The sequence below is a fragment of the Pygocentrus nattereri genome, chromosome 27 (genome assembly GCF_015220715.1).
Source record: "Pygocentrus nattereri isolate fPygNat1 chromosome 27, fPygNat1.pri, whole genome shotgun sequence".
NCBI lineage: Eukaryota > Metazoa > Chordata > Actinopteri > Characiformes > Serrasalmidae > Pygocentrus > Pygocentrus nattereri.
Window position 1 is genome coordinate 6,559,976 of NC_051237.1, and position 24,889 is coordinate 6,584,864.

Genomic DNA, 24,889 nt, shown 5'->3' on the forward strand with positions numbered 1-24,889 from the left:
GTAGAAAGATATTCACTCTTTAACTACATACTGCTACAGACTGAATATAATGTATTTTCAACAAGACCTAATCCTCATTCTAGTATGCATTTAACTAAAATTTAACTAAAAAAGGTCACACATGATTGGCTTACAATGTACAAGGTCTGATATGATTGGCTGAGCTGGTATTGCATGTATCTTCAGTGCTAAACAGCAGAGAACTGGCATCTCCTGCTGTTACATCAGAATATCTCTGGTAGGACCACTGAGGCAAAATGGATTAGAGCAGCAGCAATAATATTTAGAGCCTCTTTGACAACCCTGCTTAGGTTTTAATAAGTTCAAGATCACATTCCTTTAAAACTCACTAAACTTTAGATTGATTAGTTAATAGGCTAGCTAGCATACTTGCTATGCAAATGACAAGTTAAGGCATTTTTTGTCTTTCTTTTAAACACTGCATTTACTGCATGCAGTGCTTCAGTACTTTCTTTCAGACAGACAGGTTTTTCTATGATGAAAGCCTGTCTAACTGGACGGATTTTACATAGAGTTTATTTTTGTACAATGCAATGCATGCAGCTAAAAATGAGACTAAACAATAATTCTCTTCTTCAGGCTTAAGACTAGACTTGAACTTAGATTTGCATGAAACTGGACATGGTCAGTGCAGGCATCTATTGGCTAGACATCATACAAACAGACACGTTTCTGTAATACTTTAACTGGATAGATTTGATAATGTCTCAAACATTCAATTCTTTTCATAATGGTAACCGAGATTGCTTGCTGACCATTTTCTATCAGTTAGTATAAAATGAGCTTGAAAATCTAATGTAATTACTGGAGGATTAACTCCCTTCTCACACTACCTCTATCTGTATCTCTCTCTCCCTCTCTCTCTCTCTCTCTCTCTCTCTCTCTCTCTCTCTCTCTCTCTTCATTTTTTCTTCTTTTCTCTGTGTCTTCGACTCCCTTCCTGAAGTTTCATGGTGTTGTAGTTACATGATGCGGGGGTTGCTCATCATCAAACATTCTGACCCATGTCTTTGAATCTAGGAGATCTGAACATCTCTAAAGCTTGTCTGTGAAAACAGACGTTGAGAATTCACTTTGATAAACATATATCTTTAGGCTAGATTAAACCAGAGCGCAGCATGGCCTGCACAGTCTCTCCGCATACAGCTTTTTTGAACATCCTCACAAGGGACAAAAATAATGCCTCCTCCTTCAAACTTTATTGAAGCTTTCTGAATCTCCCCTTCAAACAGTTTACACAAAAAGAGATGGAGAAAAGTCCACTTTGCAGTCCAAAGTGTATTTATTTATGTATTTGGATTGGGGGCATTGATAAATGATCTGATATTTGAAGAACAGAAGCAGCTGATCCATAGTTTAAAGAGTTTTCATGGATATTAATGAACCAATCTGATGAAGTTATTGTTCATTTTTAGGTGTCTTTGGGAAATTACAGCCCACAGTTACTGATATTATCTGATACATGTTGTTGATGCTAGTACTTAGTAGAAAAGCAGACATAATCTTGAACATCATATAAAAGGGAAAGTGGGAGAAAATGTCCCCTTTAAGCTCAGTGCCCATTTACTGTAGAGTTGAACCACATCTGTAATTATGTTTAGCATGATGGTGCTTGATGCTTCCACTCATAGTGGAAATGGAAATAAATTGGAACAGTAGACAGTGTTGGTTTTGAAGCACAAGAAAGAAAACAAATGTTTGACATCTTACAAATGTCTAAGACAAATGTATATTAGATCTTTTCTAGTCTTTGTAAGTCTTTAAACATTGTGTTATTTATCACAGTATTTCATAGATATATTAAATGTACATCTCTGACAAGTTGTTAATTGTTCTACTTGGTAAGCTTTGAGAAAAACTTAAAATTTTGTCATAAAATGACAAAAAATCTTGACTAATTTTGGATAACAATTGTTGTAGCTAGCCTGATCACATAACGTGATGCTAGCTAGCTAGTGAATGAAGTTGTGCCTTAATGATAAATGTATAACTAAATAATATTTCTGGTTTACTATGCTAAAGTTTGTTTTTTGCTTGTTTGCTTGTTTGTTTGTTAAACCACTGTCTAGGGGAATGTCTTACCCCAAAGGCCTAACTCAAATGAAGTCAATGTTTACTTACATAATACTGTTTACAACAGGTGTTGCCACAAAGCAGCTTTAAAGAAAAAAAATCTATGTCCAAGCCCCCATGAATGACAATGACAAGGAACAATTGGCTATGAGCAAGACAAAGAAACCTTGAGAGGAGCCAAGACTCAAAAGGGAAGCTCATCCTGACTCCGAATAGCAAACAATAACAGCAGAGAACAAGGCCTGAATAACTAAGTATTTTCACTTTAATGTGGACTTTTTATTAGATTGTATCCCTCTTAAAACTCAATGTACTGCTCTCTCTACAACTTTCAACAACTCTTTATTTGAAAAAAAAAATCTTGTCAAATTTAATAGAAATGTATCGCTGTAATCTAGTGATCAAAATTAGATCAACTGACCCCTCCCCCACAAAAAAGTCAAAGGAATAGCATCATCCAGATTCAATTTTAAAGTAAGGTCGAGCGTAGCCAGTCACTAAATGTGCTGAGATCAGGTTTGATCAGGAAATAACATAATAGGAAGGGGAACATCTCATGCCATAGAAAAACCACTTTTGGTTCCAGTTTAGTTCCCTTTAAAATAACTAAACAAATTGAATCCTTTAGGAAAACCAGATGTGATGACTCCAAAACCAAATGTGGTGTTCCAGTCACTTCCATGGCCACAGGTGTATAAAACCAAGCACCTAGGCCTGCAGACTGCTTCTACAAACATGTCTGAAAGAATGGGTCGCTCTCAGGAGCTCAGTGAATTCCAGCATGGTATGCTACCTGTGCAACAAAGTGGAAGCAATTGGGAATGACAGCAACTCAGCCATGAAGTGGTCGGCCACGTAAAATGACAGACCGGGGTCAGCAGATGCTGAGGTGCATAATGCACAGAGGAAGAACTTGACTGGCCTGAGATGATCCTCATCTCAACCCAATAGAACACCTATGGGATAAATTAGAGCGGAGACTGTGAGCCAGGCCTTCTCGTCCAACATCAGTGACTGACCTCGCAAATGTGATCCTGGAATAAACACACTCCTAACCCTTGTGGAAGGCCTTCCCAGAAGAGTTGAAGCTGTTGTAGCTGCATAGGTTGGGCCGACATCATATTAAACCCTATGGATTATGAATGGGATGCCAGTCAATTTCATATGCGTGTGAAGGCAGACGAGAGAATACTTTTGGCAATATAGTGCAGCATCACCCCTTAAGGGGTTATGTGCTTCGACTTAACTAGCAAATATTGACTTGTTGAAAATTATCCTTTTTCACTGGGAAGATGACTCAGAATTATTTCCAATTTGGATAATATGCTGCAAGGTCCTTACACAATGAATAACATCAATAAAGCGCAAATAAAGCATTAAAGCTGACATTTTCATAAAGTAAAAAATTAAGCGCTCCTGCACAGCCAGTTTCAAAAAGGCACTGAAACAAGAGCACACAGACAATTGTTTACCCACATTTTATCTTACTGCTTTTAGCTTCTAACACTTCTAAATAAAAATGTAAATTTGCACTAACCTTCTTTAAAGCTGTGTTCATGCATTTAGACCCTTATATTCAAGATAAGCTCATTACAGGCTGACTATAGTGACAAACTGATGTATAAGAATAAAATAGGGATGGAACAAGAGCATGAACAGATGAACAGGGAGGGGGAGAAAGGAGAGAGCGAGAGAATGAGGGAGGAAAAACCTCATTTGAAAAGCACGTCTGATACAGCTAATCCCAGAAAGCAGACAAGAGAGGCGAGGCAGAGAATGACAGAGACGGTGTAATGAGAGTCCTCTTCTTTTTTTCCCCCCTCCTCTTTCCTCCCTCTATTTGGCCCTTTCTTGGTCATACACAGCTTGATGGAGGGCCAATCAACTGGAAAAAGAGGACCTGCCACAGTAACAAACTATAGGGCACATCTTGAGCCCTGCTAGCAGCCCTGCAAACTGCTCTTCAGAGCATTTACACATAACAATGGCCTAATCAGATAAAACAATGAGACAGTGAAAGGGGTGTGCTCTACAATGGGGAAAGCATTTCAGCATGACATTGAGCTGCTTGGATATCATGGCAAAAGAGTTGCAGCGCTGTGCAAGTGGCTATCTAGGAACTTTTATGTTTTTTGTCTATATGCAATTATTATATTCAACACACTAGATGTTATACATAAATCTTACATTCTATATACTTATACCTGTGAAAATGGAAGTATAATAAAGACATAATAAAGCTATAGTAAATAAAACTAGCCCTCTGCACCTGGCTCAGCCGCATGTGGAGCCTCAGGGGAGCGTATACAGAGACTTTAATCTGTAAATAAGTTATTGTTATGGACATTATTAGTGCCGCTGTGTTATTTGTGTCATTCTGTGCTGGGCTGTGGGATAGTTAGTGTGGAGTCAGTTTGTACCATCAAGTACAGCTGTATTGTAATAGATGATCTGTCTTCTATACCAGCTCTACAACATCTTCGGCTTTGCCAAGACGTCACAATAGCAGAGAATTAACAGAACATTACATTGAAGTCAAAACACGTAAATTAAACACTGAAGGAGTCTATTGTTGTGTAAATGTGTTGAGTGCTGTGTTATACATTATTATCAGTAGTATTGTGTGTGCATGTACTCTGATTATATTTAGACTGCCTATTTTTGTTTATCCGTACATGGTCATGTCTGTCACACCTGTCACTTGTCATGTGTATGCTGGGCCTAATCTTGGCAACAGTCCAGGTATAAAACAGTGTCAGTCCATTGTTTTATGGGCTGGCTAGGTGTCTGGTACCTACACGCAAGAAAGAAACTTCTGCAGACATACAGCTGGTTTGTGAAAGGTTTAGTCTTCAGCGCCTAAATATAATACCAATTCTTTTCAGTATGTAATGTGTCCTTTTGCCTTTATTACAGCTTCCATTGTTTTCAGGAGACTTGCTTTCAGGTTTTCAAAGAAAGCTGCTGGGATATTTTTCCACAACTCCAAAGTTCAGTCTTAGAAGTTGGTTGCATTTTCTGTGTCTCACAATTCAAATAATTCCAAGCACATTTAATTATATTGTTTCTCCCCAGTCTCTCTCTGATGTGGCCAGACCAGTGTTCTAATTATTTGTGATGCATGATGCTCTGTGTTGTTTTGTATTTTTACATAACTAATGTGCAAAATTAGCATTAGCACAACATTTTACCCGTCATATTCCAAGTTGAGATTTGCAGTAACCTGTCACTGTGTCCTATTTTGTTACATAATATTTTTATATATAATTATATAAGTAAAGGAAAGAATGGGAAGAGTATTGTACTTCTACACCCACTGTGGTCCAGGTTCGTGTGCCAGTGTGCCAGCTCAGAATAACAACATGGATGTCAGTCTCTTGGGGATGCAAAGATTTGACAAGTGCCATGGCATTCCCATCTCTCTCTCTCTCTCTCTCTCTCTCTCTCTCGCTCTCTCTCTCTCTCTGTCTTGTCTCTGAGACTTGTATAAATGGAGGGGCAAAGGGGCCTTACAGGCTGACAGGCTTTGAATAAATTTACACTCATTTTGCTGGCCTCTTGAAGTGCAGTGCAGCCTGTTGCTCCAGTCTCTTTAGTTTCAGAGAACAGTGGAGAAAAAAAATCACCTTATTTTGAGTCAAGGTTTGACTGTTCGAGGACTAATGATTGTGTGCGCATGTTAGCCCTTGATGTGAGCTAAAGTACAAATGATTCCAAATCAAAGAGGAAAGACAGAATCAAAGCATTGCTTAGAAAGGTGACCGACAGGGCCAGGCAAAATACTTTGAGAAGGTAATGATGGTTGATTTTTGAATGCACTGTATTAAATGTATTCAGTAATCTATTCAATAACAAAACATAAAAGAGGACCATATTAAGAACACCTTTAGAGTATACATTCACCAGCCACTTTATTAGGTACAATAGGTACTGTTCAGTTGCTTGTTAACACAAATAGCTAATCAGCCAATCACATGGCCACACCTCAATACATATAGGCATGTAGAGGTGGTCAAGAAAACTTGCTGAAGTGCAAACCGAGCATCAGAATGGGGAAGAAAGGTGATTTAAGTGACTCTGAACGTGGCGTGGTTTTTGGTGCCAGATGGGCTGGTCTGAGTATTTTAGAAACTGCTGATCTACTGGGATTTTCACGCACAACCATCTCTAGGGTTTACAGAGAACGGTCCGAAAAAGAGGAAATATCCAGTGAGCGGTCAGTTGTGTGGACGAAAATGCCTTGTGGATGTGAGAGATCAGAGGAGAATGGGCAGACTGGTTCAAGATGATAGAAAGGCAACAGTAACTCATATAACCAACCAAAATCTCAGAGGAACGTTTCCAACACCTCGCTGAAAGTATGCTACGAAGAATTAAGGGCGGTTCTGAAGGCAAAAGGGGGTCCAACCTTACTAGCAATGTGTAGTGTACCTAATAAAATGGCCAGTGAGTGTATATTAATAGAAGACATAGGAAATCTCTGCTGTAATTATTATTAGTAATTATTTATTTATTTTAGTTCATGTGGTTCTTCAGTATTCTTTCAACATTATTCTGGCTCTCATGGCTGTTTCTGTCCATTGCTGCTTTCATAATCCCACTAGACTTTCATGACCTAAGCCAACCATTCACCATATGTCAAAAACAATATATTATAAATATGACTAAAACATGAGTAGCTAGATGATTTTCAGTTAGTGACAGGTATGTAACTAGATGCGGAAATCCAGTACAATGCCAAGGCTATGCTTCTCACTCAAAAACATGTCCACTACTCAGTTCAGTCATCTTTCAAAAGAGTTTACTAACGCTCAGATTAATAACCATCTAATCACAGTGTTTTGAAGTCTAGAGTCTAAAGTCAGGCTTCAGAAGGAACTTCAGTGTTTTTGAAGAAACCATTTTTAAGTTCTTCTTTGGACTAAGTCATTACATACTGTCTGCTTTCTTTGAAACATGGTATATATTGTTTTACATTTAGTGAGTAAGTATTCTAAAAATATTTTCCTAAAAAATGTAAAAAGTTACTGTACTCTGAAAACTGCCTTTATAAAATGTAACTTGGACTGAATAAAGATGCTGAATTTCTATATCCTGAATATACACTCACCGGCCACTTTATTGGGCACACCTTGTTTGTAAAAGGTTGGACCCCCTTGGCATACTTTCAACAAGGTCTTGGAAACATTCCTCAGAGATTTTGGTTGGTTATTTGAATTATTGTTGCCTTTCTATCATCTTGAACCAGTCTGCCCATTCTCCTCTGACCTCTCACATCAACAAGGCATTTTCGTCCACATAACTGACCGCTCACTGGATATTTCCTCTTTTTCTGACCGTTCTCTGTAAACCCTAGAGATGGTTGTGCATGAAAATCCCAGCAGATCAGCAGTTTCTGAAATACTCAGACCAGCCCGTCTGGCATCAACAACCACGCCATGTTCAAAGTCACTTAAATCCCCTTTCTTCCCCATTCTGATGCTCGGTCTGCACTTCAGCAAGTTGTCTTGACCACCTCTACATACCTAAATGCAGTGAGCTGAGGCCGTGTGATTGGCTGATTAGCTATTTGTGTTAACAAGTGGCCGGTGAGTGTATTTTCCCAATATATTGTTACATCCCACCTCTGGTGAAACATCACACTAGACTCTCATGGCATTAAATTAGGTCTGTACACTTCAACCTCCCATTACACACTTCAGTGGGTGTCAGTTCTGTTGTTGTGTTGTGGGGTGAGCTTTCTTTGTACACGTTCACAGGAAAAAAATGTTCAGAAAAACTTATATAAATAGAAATATTGTGGTAGTTACTTTTAAAAAGCAATATATTGCAAATAAGTCATCATTTCTTTTAAAGTGTAATGAGATTACTTAAGTAAACTCACTTCTCGTTACTTTACTGTGCTACTCGCTGAAACCTAAACAAATATCTACTGGAACATACAAGGAAAAATCTAATAGCTCTTTTTGTATTATGTTTTGTAAACAAATACCTAATCACTTCATTTAAAAAAAGCATCTCAATACTTCTGCCTTTACTTGGAACCAGACTGCCAGTTATGCTTTATTCATATAGTATTTAAAAACATCAAATCCAGTAGACAAAGTTTGAAAACAGCTGTCTTGAAATACAATACATTTATGGATAAAATGTAAAGCTTACAGAACTGTTTCAGAATGAAAATGAAGTATGGGAAACATCCAGCAGTTTCATTCAACAAAGACCATAGATGAAGGACTTGAGGCAAACTCTGCTCTCATAGTGTCTGTTTCATTTATTTTCATTTGACTTTCCCCTTCCTTATATCTAATTCTCCTCAGAAATATCAAAATCGCCATTTTGACGGTGAATTAAGTTAATGAAGTGTTCTCTGACTTTTGCACACTATTTTATATGTTCCTGTGCCCTGACATTGCATGAAAACAAACTTGTGTTCATGTGGTGTGTGTGGGTGTGTGTGTGTGTGTTAGTGGGGGGTTGGGGGGTTGTTGCATATTTGTGTCTGTGTGCCTTTTCTGCTTTCTTGAGAAGCATGGCATGTAATTTATTTAGCCAGTCCCGGCCCTGATGCCCACGCCTCTCGAAAGGTGTCATTGAGTGTGTAAGCAGGAAACTCAGAGGCCTTGGGCATGAAACAGATTGTAGAGAAGATGAAGAAAGCCGGGGTGGAAGGGGCTGTGTGGGAGGGGGGTTTAGGGTAAGGGGCTGAGGCTCATTGCAGTAGCATGGATGAGTGGGTAAATGGTGTGAGGCAATTCTCCCTGGCTGTGTGTCTAATGCCTTAAGAGCAAGGCTAATGCGCTTGCACATCACTGCTTCTGTTCCCTGCCAGAGTGCAGGTGCCAGGAGCAGCCTGACGGAAGGAGGGGGTGGAGGGGGGTGAAGGGGAGAGGGGGGAAGGATTGAGGAAGGGAGGGAATGGTACAGCAAGGGAAATGAACGATCGCCATCAGAGAGGTGGAGGGTGGCCATTACTTATCCCATGCTAAGCTGTGGTCTCTTCTTTTGCTCTTAATGCATGTGTGAAGGTTAACACCTCCTAGGCATCCTTGTTGAGGATTCCCTCCCATATTGTGTAATGCGCATCAGCCACCTCCCCTCTATTGTTATAACTTAATCTATTTTTATGGATACAGCTGAATAATTTACATTGAGAGTGATTCATCTTGGAGGTAAATGCACGGTGAGACAGAGTCTGAACCAGCTTGCTAGGACATGCTTGGCCTATATTTCTGCTGGTGCTCTGCAGAACTATTGACAACAGTAACTTCATAGAGCATTATTGAAAGGCTGCTTTTTTAACATTGTGTAGTTTTGAAAAAAATCAACTAATGAATAATAAAAAAATAAACAAACACATATGTACAAAGCAAAGGTAGAATATCATCACTGTCAGAACACAACCTTACATCTTTGAAGTGGTTACCTCAGGAGAAGGAGCTAACTTTTTTGTTTTAAGTAAATTTTGAGTCGTTTCTGTTTGTAATAAAATTCATCATATGAAACTGCCACTTTCAAAAATAGGAATAACTGACAAAAGGGGTCCACAAGATTTTGATCATGTGATGACATACTGTTTGAATTTTAGAGCTAGGCCTTCAGTTCAGGCAGTCATTGTCAAAACTCAACGAAAAAAGAAGAGAAATGCACACTAATGCTAATTTCTACTAATGCTTTTTAGTGGAATATTAACACTAAGTTAATAATGTTTTTTGTGGCCATTCTAGATTGAACATGGACAACTGAAGCTTGCCAAAGGCATCTTTGGCTTTGTATGTGATTTCAAAGTGACTCTTTCAATAAAGAGCCCTGGCATAGAGTTGCCAATATTTTCAATTTCTAAAAACTAGCTAAAATCTGGTTGGGCTACTGCTCATATTGAAAACAGTTAATCTGATGAGACCTTTTGTCCAGCTTCTAAAGGCCTAAACAATGGGAGAGCTGGGCTGTAACTACCTAACAACTGAGGAGAAAAAAATATCCCAGCCACAACTTTTACAATCAAATAAAGGCATTAATAGCATCCTCGCAGAATTTAAATACAAGCATGACAATTCTACCAAATAGAAACAAACTGAAAGTTACAGAAGTAATTCTTAAGTTCAGAGAAATCATTAGGTCTTCTTTGATGCCTTTGAAGGCCTTGAGGATTCTCCACTCAATAAGGCTTATGTATCCACATTAAAATAAAATTATGAGGGTCAGTCTACACAACATTTGGAATAGATATATGTATACTCCAATGAAAAGAAAATGTAGCTCAGGACTAGTCTCAATCCATGTTTCTTAGGGTTTAAAATCTAAACTTTTCTTTGGTCCCAGAGTATTTTTTCTCAACCAATTTCAATTGCAGTTTCAATATCATACACATCTGTTATAACGGGATATTGATCTGTTTACGCAATTACAAGGAATCCACTAGGCGATCAGATTTTTTTTCATGCTCCATATATTACCAATGTTTAGCAATGATTTGTGACATTCTAAAGGTCAGTGGCATTCCATGGTAATAAAGCTTTCATCCAGTAAAGGTACAAGAAAATAACTTATTGACTCCTTTTTAAAAAGCCTCAGAATTATTACTTATTTATAAGCATTTTAAAAGATAAGGCTTTTTTCTTTTACTTTTTTTATTGTTCCTTATATCATTAAACATTTACATGTGTGTTATTGACTATAATAATTGCTGTCAACAAAGATTATTATAAGATTTCTGTAATGTTAAATATGTGTTGATGCATTGTTATCCTGACCTTAACATCCAATACAAAGGCCTTTATTAGCAAAACTAATGGCTCTAGATATGACCAGTGAGTCAGCTATTTTTTCGGTGAATCTGTGGTATGTGGCACCGCTAAGCAAACAGCAGTGGGTAATTGTAGGTTAGTAAGTATCTGAAGGACCTTTGCGGGACTTCAGTAAGGTGATATGGCCAGTTCACCTCCTTTGTGTGTCAATGACATTTCAGAGTGATGCTGGCATAGTGGCTGGTGCCACTTGAGAGCACATGTTTATTGATCAGCCTGAACCCAACCTGAGTCGCGAACGTCCTGTGAAAGCACACAAGCATACACACACTGATCCAGGACTGGACTGCAGGGTTGAGAGTTGTAGGCCCGTACTTCAAGTGCCTATTAGGCAGTGTGAAAAACTACCAGAGCTTTAATCAGATCATTTATGTTTACAGAACATATTAAAATGTTTTTCTTTAGATTTGTGGAGCTGTGTTGCCAATATGTCAAAATGTCAATATACAGTTTAGAACATTTGCTGGGGTCCTTTGCGTTGTCTGTTAAATAATGACATGTACTGACTTTTCCATGAAGAATTAGGCTGTCAAATTGTCTTTCAACTTCATATGTACTCCTGTATGTGTATACATTGCACTTACTATATGATATCACCCAATAGCAAACTGTGAGTATTAGCCAGGCATTCAGTTCGGGCTTTATATGTCAAAACTCAGTCAAAGAATACCTCCATCCTAATACTAGTTTCTAGCACCCATCTGAGATTGTGGAAGTATGTTAGTGCTAAGTTTAATATGATTTATATTAATATTTTTGGCCTATTTTTCGGTAAAGGGCCCTGTCAGAGAGTTACTACTGTTTTCCATTACTAGCAACTAAGGGAAACACAACCATCTTCCAGCAGGCCAGTGCTGGAGTTCAGCTCCTGAAGGTCTAACCAGTAACAGCTCTATTTTGGCAAATCTACCTAGATACCATGGGGAAAATAAATCCTGACTGGATCATTTTTAGCTGGGCATTTAAAGAACTTAACCTTTTTTTGTTTTCAACAAATGCTTAACAATGAAAAAAGAGTATCACTGCAATACCTTCACAGTTTAAATGCAACAAATATTGTCCATCCATCCATCCTCCGCCGCATATCCGAGTCCGGGTCGCAGGGACAGCAGCCTAAGCAAAGAGGCCCAGGCCTCCCTCTCCCCCGCCACCTCCTCCAGCTCTTCCGGAGGGATACCGAGGTGTTCCCAAGACAGTCGAGAGATATAATCTCTCCAGTGTGTCCTGGGTCTTCTCCGGGGTCTCTTCCCCATTGGACATGTCTGGAACACCTCCCTAGGGAGGCGTCCAGAGGCCATCCTTACCAGATGTCTGAACCACCTCAGCTGGCTTCTCTCAACGTGGAGGAGCAGCGGCTCTACTCCGAGCCTCTCCTGAATCGCCGAGCTTCCCACCCCAAACATTGTGATTCTATTAAATATAAATGAACTAAAATGTACAAACTATTTTTTTCTCACAGTAATCATTAGGCTATCTCTGAAAAAGGCCCATTGATAACACCTTAATTGCCTTTCCCCAACTTGCCATAATTTATGAGGTAAAACAGCAGACAGGAAATGTTGTACACAGTTGGAGCTCATTTTACAGTACAGTTTCAAAGAGCAGCACCAGCTTTAAAATTCAAGCCTTCACAAGACACAATCAAAAATGAATCCGATAAACACTTCATTCTTGGAGAGTGAGCCAAATAAAGCAGGGGTTGGTCAATGACTGTAATAATAACAGATCTTAATTATACATTTAATCAATATTCATGTTCTAAACTTTCCTAATTGGCCCATTTACTATGTTTTATCAGTTAACAATCATAAAAACGAATACTGACACGTTTATTGCAGTTCTGCAAATCTGAGGAAAAACGTTTAGACATAAAATGTTCTGTAAACATACAGTGGGCCAAAAAAGTATTTAGTCAGCCACTGATTGTGCAAGTTCTCATACTTAGAAAGATGAGAGAGGTCTGTAATTTTCATCATAGGTACATTTCAACTATGAGAGACAATATGAAGAAAAAAAATCCAGGAAATCACACTGTAGGATTTTTAAATAATTTATTTGTAAATTATGGTGGAAAATAATTATTTGGCCAATAACAAAAGTTCAACTCAATAATCTGTAACATAACCTTTGTTGGCAATGACAGAGGTCAAACGTTTCCTGTAAGTCTTCGCCAGGTTTGCACACTGTAGCTGGTATTTTCGCCCATTCCTCCTGCAGATCTCCTCTAGAGCAGTGATGATTTGGGGCTGTCGCTGGGCAACACAGACTTTCAATTCCCTCCACAAATTTTCTATGGGGTTGAGGTCTGGAGATTGGCTAGGCCACTCCAGAACCTTGAAATGCTTTTTACGGAGCCACTCCTTCATTGCCCGAGCAGTGTGTTTGGGATCATTGTCATGCTGGAAGACCCAGCCACGTTCCATCTTCAATGCTCTCACTGATGGAAGGATGTTTTGGCTTAAAATCTCACGATACACGACCCATTCATTCTTCCCTTAACACGGATCAGTCGTCCTTTCCTCTTTGCAGAAAAACAGCTCCAAAGCCTGATGTTTCCACCTCCATGCTTCACAGTAGGTATGGATGCAACTCAGCATTCTTCTTACTCCAAAAACGAGTTGAGTTTTTACCAAAAAGTTCTATTTTGGTTTCATCTGACCACGTGATATTCTCCCAATCCTCTTCTGGATCATTCATATGCTCTCTGGCAAACTTCAGATGGGCCTGGACATGTACTGGCTTAAGCAAGGCCTGGCACTGCAGGATTTGAGTCCCTCTGGGCGTAGTGTGTTACTGAGGGTAGCCTTTGTTACTTTGGTCCCAGCTCTCTGCAGGTCATTCATCAGGTCCCTCTGTGCAGTTCTGGGATTTTTGCTCATTGTTCTCATGATCATTTTGACCCCATGGGATGAGATCTTGCATGGACCCCAGATTGAGGGAGATTATCAATGGTCTTGTAGGTCTTCCATTTTCTTACAATTGCTCCCACAGTTGATTTATTCACACCAACCTGCTTGCCTACTGTAGATTCACTCTTACCAGCCTGGTGCAGGTCTACAATTTTCTTCCTGGTGTCCTTCGACAGCTCTTTGGTCTTGGCCATGGTTAAGTTTGGAGTCTGACTGTTTGAGGTTGTGGGCAGGTGTCTTTTATACAGATAACGAGGTCAAACAGGTGCCATTAATACAGGTAACGAGTGGAGGACAGAGGAGCTTCTTAAAGAAGAAGTTACAGGTCTGTGAGAGCCAGAAATCTTGCTTGTTTGTGGGTGACCAAATACTTATTTTCCACCATAATTTACATATAAATTCTTTAAAAATCCTACAATGTGATTTCCTGGATTTTTTGTCTCATATTGTCTCTCATAGTTGAAGTGTACCTATGATGAAAATTACAGACCTCTCTCATCTTTCTAAGTAGGAGAACTTGCACAGTGGCTGACTAAATACTTTTTTACCCCACTGTATATTATGCTGGATAGACAAATCTCTCAGGAATGGTTAAATGGCACTTATTGAACTTATGAGGCAGAAGCGGAACAATTCATACAAGAAACAAGCATTTTTTAAAATATGTTTTACCTTTCCAGGTGTCTCTGAAGTAAGAAACTTATGGGCTTGTTTGTGACAACAGCAGCCTCAAAAGCTGTTGTAGGTGCTTCTAGGCACTTAGTCACAGTGCAGTAACTCAACTGAACATTTAAAGGTACAGTATACGATTTCAATCCAGTGCACTTTTTGTCAAACTCATTAAATATCTTTTCTACAGTCCACCTGAGGTGCCAAAATTAAATGCTGCACCATTTAAGTTGGAGCTAGAAAATTTGAACAAACATCTTAGGCTCCAGAATGTAATTGCTACTCCATTTAAAGTGGAATGGGAACATTCAAACTAGAAGCTGAGGCACCAGAATGCAGTTAATGCACCCTTTAAGGCAGAATGGGAAAAAGCTTTCATTGAGAGCTGAAGGGTATGAACACGGATGGGGAGATTGCTTCAGGTTGTTTCTGCTTGACAACTGGGTAATTGAGAACAGTATTATCCCATTTGCTAATGTTTGTGATAACAACTGGTTAACTTCGCAACAGTATTTGTAGCAGCATTTTTGCTAAGCCACAACCTAGCTAATGTTACTTTCTTTACTTTCTGTGTGGTTGTTCACTCTAACATCATCATGGTATCTGTGCGTACAACGCTTGCAAAGGGTTTTATAGCCACAAAGATCTAAGAATACAAGTTTGCTAGTGCATCCTAAAATTTGGGGGCAGAGCTTCTGAAGGACCACTGAAGGGAGGGGCGGTTTTGCTGTTGAGTTCAAATGTCAACAATCATTCTCCAGAATCATATATTGCATCTTTAAGTAGCATATATGCAGCAGTTTGCAAGACCACAAGTTCACAATCCACTCCTCAAAGTTTTCTAGCCAGTCCACATTTTTCAATCTGTTCCAAGTCCCAAAAGACATGAACCATATAATCAGCATTCCGTCACCCTTGATTACCTTGATTTAGTGCACTGGAGGCTGCAATAGAACAAAAAATATTGGACTCGCTTGAGACACTTTGTTGGGAACCTCTTGCCTAGATATACACTGTCTCACTGTGTGTCTGTCTCAGCAACAACAACAACACAATTACAAATACAGTACTGTGCAAAAGTCAGAGATCATTCTTCCTCTACTTATTTTTTACTCAGAATGAACATTATTAGAAGTTATTTATTTACAGCATCAGGGAAAACAACAGAAAACATTATTTTTAATTTTATTTTTAAAGACACAGTTAAATGTAATATTGAATTATCCAGATTTTTAATGTGTTCACTCTTTGTCTTTATTACAGCTTCTGTTCTTCTCAGGAGACTTGCTTTCAGTTTTTTTGTATAAATTGCAAAATGTATTTTTTCACACCTCCAAAATTCAGACTTGTTCATGTTAATCTAAGTTATCACACTTTTAATGATGTTGAGGTGTGGATTCTAGGGCGGACAGTCCATTGTTCTGAGAACAGCAGCAGCTTCTTTGTTTGTTCGCCCATTTTCTTCTTTTTGTGTTTTACCTTTTCTCAGTAGCAGTTCCTTGATAGCTACACATTCTTTCAGACATTGGAAAGATGGGCAGAAACAGCTATGGATTTTTCAGATCTCAAGCAAGATTGGAGTTTGAAGTGCTGATGGTAACAGTTTTGGTGGTCTACCAGGGCTTGCCTGGCTCTTGGGAGTCTCATTTTCTCAGTAACTTTAATCATTTTTTGAGCTCCAGTTTTGTAAACTTCAGTTTTTTTCACTTTTTCTTCCTATCTTCCTTATGCAAGTAGAGTATCTTGTGTCTAATCTTCCCGGAAATATGTTTATTGCATTGAATGACTGCTTCAACTGGAAATTACAGAAATGAATAGTGGTCTCTGACCATACAGCAGCACTGTATATCTGTTGTTACATGTTTCATCTAAAATGTCTTGAGCATAGTTAGGATTATTTGATTTGCTATTTAGTCACAATGAGAATGCATGTAGAGATAATGATTTTCCTAAAATATTAAACTGATTTATGTCTGAGGATTTGAGTACTAATAATAGAGAATCACTGTGCTTTCCTCTAGGCTTTTCTTTTTAAGCTGCCACTCTTATGCAATTTATTGCTTGCACTTTTTGCTATTTAAAAAAGGTTCTGTGAATCATTCATCAGTAGAGAAATCCATGAGAAAGCCCTTGATTTCTCTGGTCATTTATCAGACTGCTGCCTCACGAGGAGTCTAAGTAACTACCAGGCCTGGCAGCATGCAGGCATGACATGCATCAAGCTGCTTAGAAGAATATTGATAATCTCAGCCCTTAACTTAAAATGTATGTCATCATGACGGTCCTTGTGCAAACATAATAATTGTCTTAATGGCAGTCATCCTCAAATCACACTAAATCACGCATTTCTCCAGTGACAACTGTATATACAAGTTTCAGACAAAAAACTCTGGTAGAAAAATTGTCCTTGGGTGACACTAAATAAATGATATGCACACAGCAAAAGCAGGAGTGTTAAAAAATTGGTGTTGGTGTTAAATGACTAGTGTTGGTGTTGTTTTAACTCTGGGCATACACAATATTACACTGTCCGTTGTTAGTTTAATTCAGAGTTGGTGAAAAATTTAGGTGTTAAGACCAATTAACTATCTACAGTGTAGAACGGAGCCACGCCCCCAAGCCTCGTTTTCATTTTCTTCAAACTGCATCGGCGCCGTTTTGCGAGGAGGAGAGTTCTCTCTGAAATAAGACTTGGGAGGAAGAAAATTCTCTCTATATATCAAAGGTAAGAGTCTTAAATGCAGGTTTTGCAGTAGAAACACTCTTAAATGACTACAAACAGCGGTTGGTGTGCAGTAGTTCTGTTTGTGTTAAGTATTAAGCGAATTGTTCCTGCTCGCCAGAGAGCCACTTTAAAACTAGCTAACTAGCTAGTTTGCTATCTCTCCCGCCTGTTGTCGAGAGACAGTCACTGTGGGTATGAGAATAGTTCAGTTGGAGCGACGCACACCCAACAACACACACATCCTACAGAGTTACACCAGTGCTGTGTACACTAAAATACATAGATTTATCATCAAGTCCACCTGAAACTGACGTTAGCGGTTTGGATAAATCCCAAATGCTAGGTTTCCGTCGTAGTGTACTGTGTTATGTAGCCTAGATCATGTACTGAGGGTTTCTACAACCAACTGAACTGGACATGTTTTATATGAAGTATTTTGTGTGTTTACAGACTTAAAAATGCACTGTCGTGTTTAGGGTATAAGAAGCGTGGGGGCGGCGGACGGACGAGAGAGCGCGGGGTCTCTGTGTGAGGTGGGGGGGGGGGGGTGGTTGTGTGTGTGAGGGGGGGTTGAGAGCAGTTGTAGACTGAAATACAGCTATATGTACTTTGTTTTCAGTGTGAAGATGCTGGTTCCTGTGGAGTATAAGGAAGTTCGCAAATGGGTTAGGGTGTCAAAGAAAGAAGATGTCTACGATTACTCAGAGTTCATTACAGAAAGTCAGTCATAAGACAGTCTTTTGAGTTGATGCCAAGTGTCACAATTGCGCGTATTTTCTTATTGTGTTTTTAGTTTTATTTTCTCATTATTTGTGTATAACTTGTATAACTGTGTTTTTCAGTTTTAACCAAATTTGGGTTACCAAAGGAAACCCATGTGGATTTGAAGGATTCGTCTGGCATTGATGTTGATTCAGACATCTTTGATGAACTTGTGAAGTCATCTCAAGTGTCTTTTGTGGTCTCCACTGAAGAGAGCTCTGGTAAGTAGCTTAAATATTAAATAAATTAAAGCATTGTGTATTTCGCTACATCATTCTTAAGGTGATGTCCTTATGGTGATGTCAGCTCATCTGCGAGCTGAGGTATCGGAGCCGCAAGCGCGCTAGCTCCACAGCAGTGCTGCAGCAGTTGGAAAAGAGGTGAAGTCTGGCTTCACGTGTCGGAGGAAGCATGTGCTAGTCCTCGCCCTCCTAGTGTAAGGGGGTGGGTGGGGTAATTAGCTTCCTAAATTGGGAAGAAAAGGGGAATTTTTAAAAAATCAGCTCTACAACACATTGAATGGGAGTCTCTGTGCTGCACCACCTCTTCTGTGTTCAAAGATCTCATTTTAAATTAAAAAAAAAAAAATTTAATTGTCTCCAGTGTCATAAGTTTTTCTCTGACTCTTTCAATACAGTTTTGTGCATGTCCTCAGATGAGAGACAATCCTCTTCTGAATCCTCATTCTGCTCAGAAGAATCAGCTTCATCAGGTTCAACTCTAATTCTGGAATCCACAAAGGCACGGCGACGGCAGTTGATCGATGGACCAGTTGATCTCACTACAGCAAGAGATGTGAGTTTGAAGGTCAACATCACATTGTGGTATTCAATAGGGGTGGGTTTTTTTAGACCATTTGTCAGTATGCAATAAAAAGTTATTATTTTTCTGTGACACTCTTATGGGGATATATAAACAATGTGAATCTCAATTTTAAAGCATATGTAATTGTTGATGTTTCAGATAGTCAAAGTAGCGCTTCACTCAAAGCCAGGTGGTGACCAGATATTTCAGGAGTATCACAAAACAAGTGGCCTTTCTGATGGCACTAGAAGAAAGATGGTGAACATACTTGTAGCAGATATGGTGGAAGGCCATGGGTGAGTGAACAACACAGGATTGATTTTAACTGCATTTTATATCGGTCAGCATATTATCCTGCCCACTTTTATTAATGTTATTTCTCTGTTTTTTAATGAAGGAGGATCCCACCTGTAAATGTCCGCATTTCATATGCCCTTGGGATAATAACACTTTTCCCTCACTTAAAGGATTTGGATTCAGTAAATGGCTATGTAAGTATATTAGTGAACAAATATGCACATGTAGTTATTGCATGGTTGAGCTCTGATTCCTTTCAGGCTTTAAAAAAGAACTTTGCTTCACAGGAGCACTACTATGATCCTCAAAGTGGGTCCGGTTACCTGGCCTGGAGACTGAAAACAGTTCAGCGCAGCTCAGCAAGCGAGGGGAAGAGCGGAAGTACATCCAGTTACAAAGGTGGCCCGAAGACCCATCGTGAGATGCCTGTTTGTGGAGAGCAGTTATCTGGTGATGAATGCAAAGAGGCAATGTCCCTGATGAACCACTCACCTGACAAAACAGTGGTTAAGGACAAAATGAAAGCAACATTCAAGCACAGACAGAAACTTGTTCATGATCCAGAGAAGACTTCAGTCATCCTAGACCTCTTCCCTCGATTTCTAGATACAACTGGCTTGGTAATAATAATTTGTAAATTCCATCACATAATGTCAAAGTTAAAAAATGGTATTAAAACCTTGTATTTGATTTTCCTTTTGATTTCAGGTTGCCCAGGATTTCACTCTGCTGTTTGGAGAGGAAGTCTCAGGAAGATTCCTTGCGAAGTGGCCAACAATATTCAAGCCAAAGATAATTGCAGACTGCAAAACCATACCCTCTAATTCACATGTGGATGATCTTCTTGCATTAGCATTCCAAGAATCTGATCATGGTAATGTTATTCTTCATGAGTGTTGACATTTTGGGTAAATGGTTGAAATTAAAATGGAAAATGTTTGATGAACCCCACTAGGATGGCACAGTGACCTGGCATGTATCCTGTTGCTACTTCATCTCCTACCCCCAACATCAAAGGGCAAAAAAATGGGAAAGATCAGTGCATCTGAGGCTGAGGACCGCTTGGTGAAGTTCATGAGAGTAAGTGTTTTAGAAGTGATAAAAATTTTAAAAGTAAATGCTGTATACATTTGTGTTCAATAAAAGAAGTAGTGGCTCAGCAAGCTAAGGTGCCGACCATATGATTTGAGGATCAGCAGTTTGAATCATGCTGCTTTGTCTTATTAGCAGCTGTAGCCTAAGAGAAGCACAATTGTTGTTGCTTTCTTTAGGCAGGTAGTTATTGCACCCTCCAAGCATCACAACTAGTGTCCTGCTTGTTACCATAGAGATGTATTGGATGATGCATCAGAGCTGAGCAATTGGTGCTTTCTTCAGTATGTTTAGCTGCTTGGTGGTGATGCATAAGCAACAGACTTATCATACATGCTGAAAAAATAAAACATTATATTGGAGGAAGCCTGTCTTGCTTGTCTTCATTCTTGTTTAGAGAGTGTATGTGATAGTCCCTTATGTGTTGATTGGATAATTGGAATGACCAAATCAGATGAAAATTAAAGTCCTGTCTTTGTGTGTATGTCTTCTTTTCTTTTAGGTAGGAATGAGCATGGTGGCCTTTCTTGAGAAAAGTGGATCAGCACAGCCCTATCTTCTGTGTGTTGGGGAAAAGAAGAACAGCATCCACAACTACTACATCATTCTGGACCAGAGAGCAGTTCCTTGTGAGGCCAAGACCGCTGTTGCAGCTTTTGACGAGCTCTTCAAGGCACACTTTGTGTTTGCTGTGTCCTATGATGAAGCCTTGAACAACTTCTTCACATTCATCCAAACCACAGTGTATGGCATTGATGTGGGTAAGGCTAAGGAGAGTCCAAGGGTCAAAGAAATTCGAGTGAGGCTTCTTCGACGTGACCTGTGAAGCCATTTATTTTGCTGAACAATGTGGACCTGTTTCGTCTGCAAAGTACACCAAAAAAACTGTTCATTGTTATTTCGCCATTTGAAGTTTGAGCATGGTTTATGTCCAGGACGTTCGTTGCGTTTAAAATGTGGAGAACCTGGGTGCTCATCTGGTTTTTGCACTTATTATGGTTTTAAAAAGCACTTGTTACGAGTACATACAGTGCCTGTTTCTGATACAGTTGACCATTTAGAGGTTCATGACAATATTGTAGCTTGTGGTTCGCAATCAGTAAATGAGGTGCGTCCTGTCACAGTACAGCCTGCTATTGAAAAGAAGCATTTGTTGGATATGTGTAGCTCTGTTGTTGCTCAGGTGCAAGCATCTGGAATTCCTGAAGGCACGGTACAATGTTTGGTTGGTTCAATGGAGGAGCTTGTAAATGACATCCATGCACAAGCAAAGGAAGCTGTGATAAAATGCCTTTCTGTTGATTTACCTAAACAAGCGCTGGATAAAGTTGAGGATTGTTTTGATCAGCTTGAAAATCCATTCTCATTCATGAACACTGAAACTAAGAGACAGAGGTACTTTGAGCAAAAGTGGAATATAGTTGAACCTGTAGAGCCTATTCTTGGTGTCCGTTTTGATGTACGTAAAAACAAAACTGGTACTTACAGCCAGGTTCCAGTCAATGATACATTCACATATGTACCTATATTAGGAACTCTGAAGTCAATGTTTAGTAACAAGGAGCTGTGTCAAAGTTTTCAGCAAGTAAAACTGCAAGAAGAGGGTATCTATAAAGACATCAATGATGGGTCATACTTTAAAAAACATTGTTTGTTTTCAAAGCAAGAACATGCTTTTCAGATCCAGCTGTATTACGATGACTTTGAAACGGCTAATCCATTAGGCTCGAAGAAGGGCATACACAAACTTGGCTGCATATATTTCATTTTAAGAAATTTGCCACCTAAGCTTAATTCTGTGCTGATGAATATTCACCTTGTTACCCTCTTTCACTCAGAAGACTTGAAGAAATATGGGTTTGATCCAATTCTAAAGCCACTTGTTGATGATTTGAGAATTTTGGAGACTGAAGGAGTCCAGGTGCCTTTTTCAACTGCACCACTGAAAGGATCTGTTATTCAGGTTACTGGTGACAATTTGGCATTACATGGAATATTTGGTTTTGTTGAGTCTTTCAGTGCAGCTTATTCCTGCCGGTTTTGTTTAACTGATAAGACAGAATTGCAGTCAGTCTTCTGCGAAGATCATACAGGGTTGGTTTTTCGCACAAAAGAACTTCATTCAGAACATTGTAATACCCTTCTACAAAATCCATCTGTAGCATCAACCTTTGGTGTCAAAAGAACTTGTTTGCTCAATTCATTGCAGTTTTTTCATGTATCTGATAACTATGCTGTAGATATAATGCATGATTTACTAGAAGGAGTTGCACAGTATGAGTTGAAGCTTCTGTTTCAGTACTTGGTAAAAAAATTCATAACTCTGAACAATTTGTCTGAAAGGATTCAAAGTTTCAATTATGGATACATAGAGAGAAAAAACAGACCAAGCATGTTGAAAATGGATGATGGTCGCAAAGATCTTGGACTTAATGCTATTCAGACTTGGTGTCTTTTGCGTAACACTCCCTTAATATTTGGAGATGTAATTGACAGAAACGATTGCTACTGGATTTTGATTCTCTATTTGATACAGATTGTGAATCTTGTATTTTCACCAGTTGTAAGTGATGGTATGACTTGCTACTTGAAGCATTTAATAGCTGACCATCATAAATTGTTTAAGTCTCTGTATCCAGAACAAAACCTGATTCCAAAGCATCATCTAATGATTCACTATCCAAGATGTATTAGGAGAATTGGACCACTCATTCATATGTGGTGCATGAGATTTGAAGGGAAACACAACTTTTTCAAAAAATCTGTTAAAAACTTCAAAAACATCACAAAATCACTTGTTAAGAAACATCAGAGTCAGCTGGCATTTCACTGGGAAAATTTTAGTTTTAGAAGATTTCAGTTTGGTCCAATTAAAAGTGTTGTGCTTGACTATTTAGAGGGCAGTGAAATTTTAAGTGATGTATTAAATGTGTCTGGTTACATCTCTACTACTTGCTGGGTGAAAAATTATGGAACAGAGTATCAGATTGGCATGTTTGTTTGCAGTGATGTCAAAAATGAAATGCCTGTTTTCAGAAAGATTATCAATATAATTGTTAAAGATGAGCAAGCGTTCCTTCTAACAACAAATGTCATTACAGTGCGTTTTGATGACCACATGAATGCCTTCTGTATTGAAGAGACAACAGATTTGTTTACAGTGATTTGTATTGATGATTTGAAGTACTACAGACCTTATGATGGCCAATTTTCTTACAGCATGGATGACCATATGTATATTGTACCTTACTGCAACTTTATGTGAAACGCCATCAGTTCAGCACATCAGTGCAGTTCATGTTTGAAGATGATGAAATAAGTTAACATTTTAAATAAAAGGTTCTTAATATACTTAGTTTTTGGGTTTTTTGTGTACAATCCAGAAATACTAGTTTAAAATCTACTCTAGTGTGGTTTTCTTTCTGTTAACTCCTGAAAGTGTTGAAATATATGATTTAAAGTTTTACTCTGGTGGAGTTATTTTTGCGTTTACACTCAAATGTGTTAAAATAGTAGAGTTAAAATTTAACACTACCAGAGCTATTTTTGTAACACCTACCCCAGTGTAGAGTAAATTCAACTACAGGCAGTGTTGATTTTTGACTATAGAGAGAGTTAAATTTACTCTGATTTAGTGTCAAAAAGGTAACACTAGTGTAAATGTTGTTTTAACACTGACGAGTGTGGACACATATACACACTTGTCCGGTGTTAAATTTAACACTCTCAGTGTTAATTTAACACTTGAAATTTTGCAGTGCACCATCATGATTTTCTGAATTGTCCAACCACTCCTATTGTGCTGTCAAGATTGAATTTTATGTTTTTATTCTCCTGTTGATCTTTATGTGTGAGTCAAACATCAGACAATGCACAGATTCATGCACTCTTAGTGTGAAGCAGAATGTCAGAATATATGATCTCTGCATTTTTGCACGTAATAATAAAACATACACCCAAAAAACAATGGTGATATACCAACATGAAGCCAAAACACCAACAAAGCACATTCAGTTTATTTCTGTTAAAATGTATAGAATTATTTATAACAGATGTTGTCACAAAGCAGCTATACAGAAATCTAGGTACAAGCCCCTAGTGAGAAGCCAACAGCATAAGTAGCAGGAAAAAGAGTTCAGTCATTGAGATGTAAACAGACATTCAACGTGAACTGATGTGAAAAGGTACTTTCTACTTTATTTATTTATTTGCTTGTTTGTTTTTACAATGGTGGTAATGGCCATTTTATTTACAAATATTATTGTCCAAATTCACTACTGCACCTACATACATCTGAGTTTTTATATGTAATGTTGATAATAGTAAAATAGTGAAATCTGAAAAGACCAGCCACCTAACAGGAAAACACAGGGCTTTAATACAACAGGGATGACAAGTGACAACAAGACACAGGTGGCAAACACAAGTGGTAACAATCAAGGGTGGAGTCTAGAAACAAGGGTGCAGGACAGGGAAGAATCAAAACAAAAAGCACATGGACAACTGGGAGGGGACAATCATGACAAGGACATCTGTAAGTCTCATGCTGTCATCCTCTGATATTGGATGAGAAGGATCACAATTAATATTCCAAATCACCCAAAGATATTGTGGTGTTGAGGTCAGGGCTATGTGCAGGCCGCTGCAGTTCCTCCACACCAAGTTCATCAAATCCTGTCTTTATGGACCACACTTTGTCCACAGGGGCACAGCCATGTTCCCACAAACTG

General features: G+C 38.8%; 2 protein-coding genes across 2 annotated transcripts; both read left to right on the forward strand.

Annotated features, from left to right (window-relative positions):
• Window positions 1-17,131: 17,131 nt before the first annotated feature.
• On the forward strand, window positions 17,132-23,510 carry LOC108425514. The gene is made up of 10 exons (XM_037535241.1): window positions 17,132-17,204; window positions 17,824-17,924; window positions 18,047-18,187; window positions 18,604-18,761; window positions 18,930-19,066; window positions 19,168-19,261; window positions 19,355-19,687; window positions 19,776-19,941; window positions 20,023-20,147; window positions 20,662-23,510. Exons 2-10 carry the CDS (start codon window positions 17,831-17,833, stop codon window positions 20,983-20,985), a joined length of 1,572 nt encoding a protein of 523 aa, XP_037391138.1. The 5' UTR covers window positions 17,132-17,204; window positions 17,824-17,830; the 3' UTR covers window positions 20,986-23,510.
• LOC119262548 lies at window positions 20,984-23,510 on the forward strand. The gene is made up of 2 exons (XM_037535242.1): window positions 20,984-22,441; window positions 22,546-23,510. Exons 1-2 carry the CDS (start codon window positions 21,007-21,009, stop codon window positions 22,566-22,568), a joined length of 1,458 nt encoding a protein of 485 aa, XP_037391139.1. The 5' UTR covers window positions 20,984-21,006; the 3' UTR covers window positions 22,569-23,510.
• Window positions 23,511-24,889: the final 1,379 nt, after the last annotated feature.

Excerpts from the sequence above, each read along its gene's own strand:
- LOC108425514 (XM_037535241.1), top strand. The coding sequence starts at position 17,831 with ATGCTGGTTCCTGTGGAGTATAAGGAAGTTCGCAAATGGGTTAGGGTG. Across the intron at positions 18,188-18,603 it reads CTCCACTGAAGAGAGCTCTG|TTTTGTGCATGTCCTCAGAT; the intron begins GTAAGTAGCTTA and ends CTTTCAATACAG. Across the intron at positions 20,148-20,661 it reads GCTTGGTGAAGTTCATGAGA|GTAGGAATGAGCATGGTGGC; the intron begins GTAAGTGTTTTA and ends CTTTTCTTTTAG.
- LOC119262548 (XM_037535242.1), top strand. The coding sequence starts at position 21,007 with ATGTGGACCTGTTTCGTCTGCAAAGTACACCAAAAAAACTGTTCATTG. Across the intron at positions 22,442-22,545 it reads AGGAGTTGCACAGTATGAGT|CCAAGCATGTTGAAAATGGA; the intron begins TGAAGCTTCTGT and ends AGAAAAAACAGA.